Source organism: Pyrus communis, chromosome 13, assembly GCF_041283825.1.
Source record: "Pyrus communis isolate YQ-2024b chromosome 13, ASM4128382v1, whole genome shotgun sequence".
NCBI classification, from domain to species: domain Eukaryota; kingdom Viridiplantae; phylum Streptophyta; class Magnoliopsida; order Rosales; family Rosaceae; genus Pyrus; species Pyrus communis.
The window spans coordinates 25,416,752-25,420,851 of NC_142577.1; the positions used below are offsets into that span (position 1 = coordinate 25,416,752).

The 4,100-nt window shown below is 41.4% G+C and overlaps 1 protein-coding gene across 1 annotated transcript; it reads left to right on the top strand.

The window, feature by feature from the left end:
• The first annotated feature begins 2,269 nt into the window (after nt 1–2,269).
• Nucleotides 2,270–3,892, top strand: LOC137736656 (uncharacterized). Its single transcript, XM_068475891.2, has one exon. The coding sequence runs from the start codon at nt 2,334–2,336 to the stop codon at nt 3,630–3,632; it is 1,299 nt and encodes a 432-aa protein (XP_068331992.2). The 5' UTR covers nt 2,270–2,333; the 3' UTR covers nt 3,633–3,892.
• Nucleotides 3,893–4,100: the final 208 nt, after the last annotated feature.

Below are 4,100 nucleotides of genomic sequence, written 5' to 3' on the forward strand. Positions count from 1 at the left end.
ACTTTACTTTTATAAAAACATGTGGTGTACCACTCATGTTTCGGTCACAATAAAAATTTTCTCCACATGTTACTCTCAGCTGTCAAAGGAAATGTCCATGCGTAACAAGAATATGTAGTGAAAATAATTTTTTGTATTATTTATCATGCCGGTAAAACTCCTTAACAAAAAAAATTAAAATTATTTCTTGAAAATTTATAAAATGAAATAAGAAATATTGAAGCATGGTGTTTGAACTTTGGTTCAACTGGAACATCACTTATGAATTAAATATTCGTGAATGTTATTTCTTAATGTGTTATATATGAAACAATGCTTATATTAAATAATATGATAAATAAGAGACAAATGTTGCAGGGGAGTTACTAAAAAGGATCACTGCTCTACATTTTTATAGAGCAAAGTTCCAATTCAGTCAAGGTTTAGGAACCAATACTTCAATTTTCTCTAATAAAAATGATGTTTTAGAAATTTTATAGTAGTGTAAGTGAATTTGCATCTCGTATACACAAATCAAGCTGTTTGAATTTGATTTTAAAACGTATTGTTATTGAACTAATATGAGTTAACATGTGACATCACACATCATCCAGGGGAGTGATCCTTATATGTATATTTTCATCCTTACCTAGCACGAGGTCTTTTGGGAGCTCACTGGCTTCGGGTTCCATTGGAATTCCAAAGTTAAGCGAGTAGCGCGCTCGAGCAATCCCATGATGGGTGACCCACTGAGAAGTTGCTCGTGAGTTCCCAAAAACAAAACCGTGAGGGAATGGTAAGCCCAAAGCGGATAATATCGTGCTACGGTGGTGGAGTAGGTCCGGGAAGTGATCCGCCACGGGCCGGGATGTGACAGTTTGGTATCAGAGCCTAACCCTGGCCGTGGTGGGCCGACGAGGACGTCGGGCCCCTAAGGGGGGTGGATTGTGACATCCCACATCACTCAGGGGAGTGATCCTTATATGTATATTCTCATCCTTACCTAGCACGAGGCCTTTTGGGAGCTCACTGGCTTCGGGTTCCATTAGAACTCCGAAGTTAAGCGAGTAGCGCGCTCGAGCAATCCCATGATGGGTGACCCACTGGGAAGTTGCTCGTGAGTTCCCAAAAACAAAACCGTGAGGGAATGGTAAGCCCAAAGCGGACAATATCATGCTACGGTGGTGGAATGGGCCCGGAAAGTGATCCGTCCCGGACCGGGATGTGACATAACAATTGTGACACCTTTATACGTTATAAAAAAAATATTCATGAAATTCATATATTACACTCAAGAATTAAACTAGGGTTTAGGGTACTCTAATCCACATGTAATTTTTCTTTAGGAAAACTAGTTTCATATCTTCTATGTTAGTGGCAATTTGTCTAAGCAAACTGTAGGTGGTTGGTTCTCTTACGCCGATTTTCATCCAACAACTTCTGGGTTGAAAATATGAACAAAGATGAAGGAAATGACCACGACCTCTGCGTCAGAGACGGTTGGGCCAGTAGAACACATCCTAGTCGTTAGAATTTTACTCTGAAAAATTCAAACCAACCCTGATGATTCTCCTTTTTCGAATTTTGTGTCACATTTCCACCTCCATATACATGCAAACAACTTTTAATGTATGAAGTATTTACAACATTACACATTATTTTCAAAAATTAACAGACCGTTAGATTGAATAAATTGAAAAGATTTAATAAACAAAAAAATTTAAAAAATAAAAAATAAAATGTAAAAGATAAAAAAAAATAGTGCTCGAGTAGCACCATCTTATTATAAAACGTTAAATAGTACATCGTGTGATTTAGGTCTGGTTTGATACTGAGGTGATTTTGAAAAAAGCTTGTATCAAAAAAAGCTGGGAGTTGTTTTTGTGTTTGGTAAACATTCAGCTTCAGCTTTTTTTCACAGTTTTGGGTGAAAAAAAGCCAAAAACAAGAAGCTGCAAAACCCAGCTTTGAAAAACTGGCTTTTTTTCACATCTGTTTTACATAAATGTTTACTAAACACTATAATACTGCTTTTTTTTTTCAAAAGCACTTTTACAAAAAAGTTTACCAAACACTCTGCTGCTTTATTTCACAGCTGCTTATTCTCACAACACAGCAGAAACAACTTTTTTTCAAAGCACATCAATACCAAACCAGCCCTTAGACTCAAATACTCCATAAAAATTTCTACACGCCTAGAATTGAAAGAAAATTAAAAATCAGTCACTTTCCAGCTCCTTAATGGATCTCCAGCTATAAATACACCTCCCACAACTGTCTTCCTACTCATCATCATCATCAACAAACCACGCACATAATACCACAGATACCCTTTTATCTCTCGCACAACAAAAATGGAAGAAGCGATCAGAAGGATGGACGAATTCACTCATTCTTCTGAACCCGACCCGATCACTAAAGAGCTAAGGAAGTCAACGACTGCCGCCACCAGTAAGCGCTCGCTGAGAGACACTGCGACAGCCGCTTCCTCGGGTGCAATGAGATACCGCGGCGTGCGACGCAGGCCGTGGGGTCGTTACGCGGCGGAGATCCGGGACCCGCTGTCCAAAGACCGGCGTTGGCTGGGGACCTTCGACACGGCAGAGGAAGCCGCCTGTGCCTACGACTGCGCCGCTCGTGCCATGCGCGGCGTCAAGGCTCGGACCAACTTCGTCTATCCTCCTTCCCCGCCTACCGATGTCGTCGCCGATCACCCCTTCCCTCCTTTCAGCTACCACATGCACTCTCACCCGTCTGCTAAAACTCGTAATGGTTACGGCGGCGCTAACTACTCTCCTAGTTGGAATTCTGTACCGTTTTTGCAATACCCATCTCCTAATCAGAACGACGGCTACGGCGGCGCTACTACTGCTGCTGCAACTTCTTCTTTCAACATGCTTTTCCTCCGGAATTTCATAAATCCCTCACAAAGCCCATCTCCCGTTTACAATAACCAGTTTCCGTACAAGATAAACGGCTCTTCTTCTACTTGTTGTTCTTCAGCTTCTTTGGTCAACCACCCCTCTTCTGGTCCACGCCATGAAGCCAACATCTCCGGAAGTACTAATTTCACTACTGGTTCTTCTTCTTCCATGGCTACTACTCCTACTTCTACTACTACAACTCTTCCCTTCATGGATATTACTTCACCTCCTCCCACAAAACCCACCTCCAACGACGATCAACACTACTCCTCCGACTTCTTCCCCACGGAGGCGTCCGATTCCGGGTTTCTAGAAGAGGTGATCGACCGCTTCTTCTCAAAACCCACCTCCAAGAAACTATCAAATGATGTTCCCAAATGGACTGACGACTACGCCCATCCTTCCAGTGCAGCTCAGACACCTAGCTTTGATGGGTCTTCGACAAGGTCCGTTGGAGGGTACTCAAAAGACGATCACCGTCAGGTAAATGTTTGTTACAGTTTCCAAGAGCTGCTGCCGCTGCCTCAGCCGCAGAAGCTGGAAGGATGTAGTTTCAACGAATTAATGGGTCATCATCATCAACAACAGCAAGTGTCACATCCACAGGCGGTACCGTTTTACAACGATCACGCGCCGTTGGGCGGCGGCTCAGATCACTCCATGGGAGTGGATAACATGTTTCAGTACCCTGAGGTTATGGGTGAGTTTGCAGCCAGGGTCCAAAACTAATAATTCCTATATAGTTTCCTGCAAAATGTTCCCATATGATAAGGTAGCTTAAGATAGCTAGAAAAAAGAAGGGTATGGATGTAACCAGTTTGCATGCAACTTTCTATTTTTCTTCCCAACTAAAATTAGGGTTTCTGTTTTTGTTTTATTTTAAAGAAGGTTAGCGGAAACTGTTTCCGCTGCTTAGTTTTTAGTGAGGAACAGACAGGAAGAGAGAAAAATATCTGAATTGTTATCGTATTTTGATTACATTATGCAAATTCTGGGTTTCTTTTTATGTTTTATTTTATTTTAGTTTTGGAAATTTGTCTCGTTTTAATTTTGCTTTTGTTTTTCAGAACTGTGACACCAACTGTTCAGTCTGTTCAGTTGGCCTTAGAGTGATATGGTTGACATTGAAATCTGGGAACTTGTAAGGCCATCATTGGACTTTTCGGCCCTGTCTTCATTATTCTTGTATTGTTGATA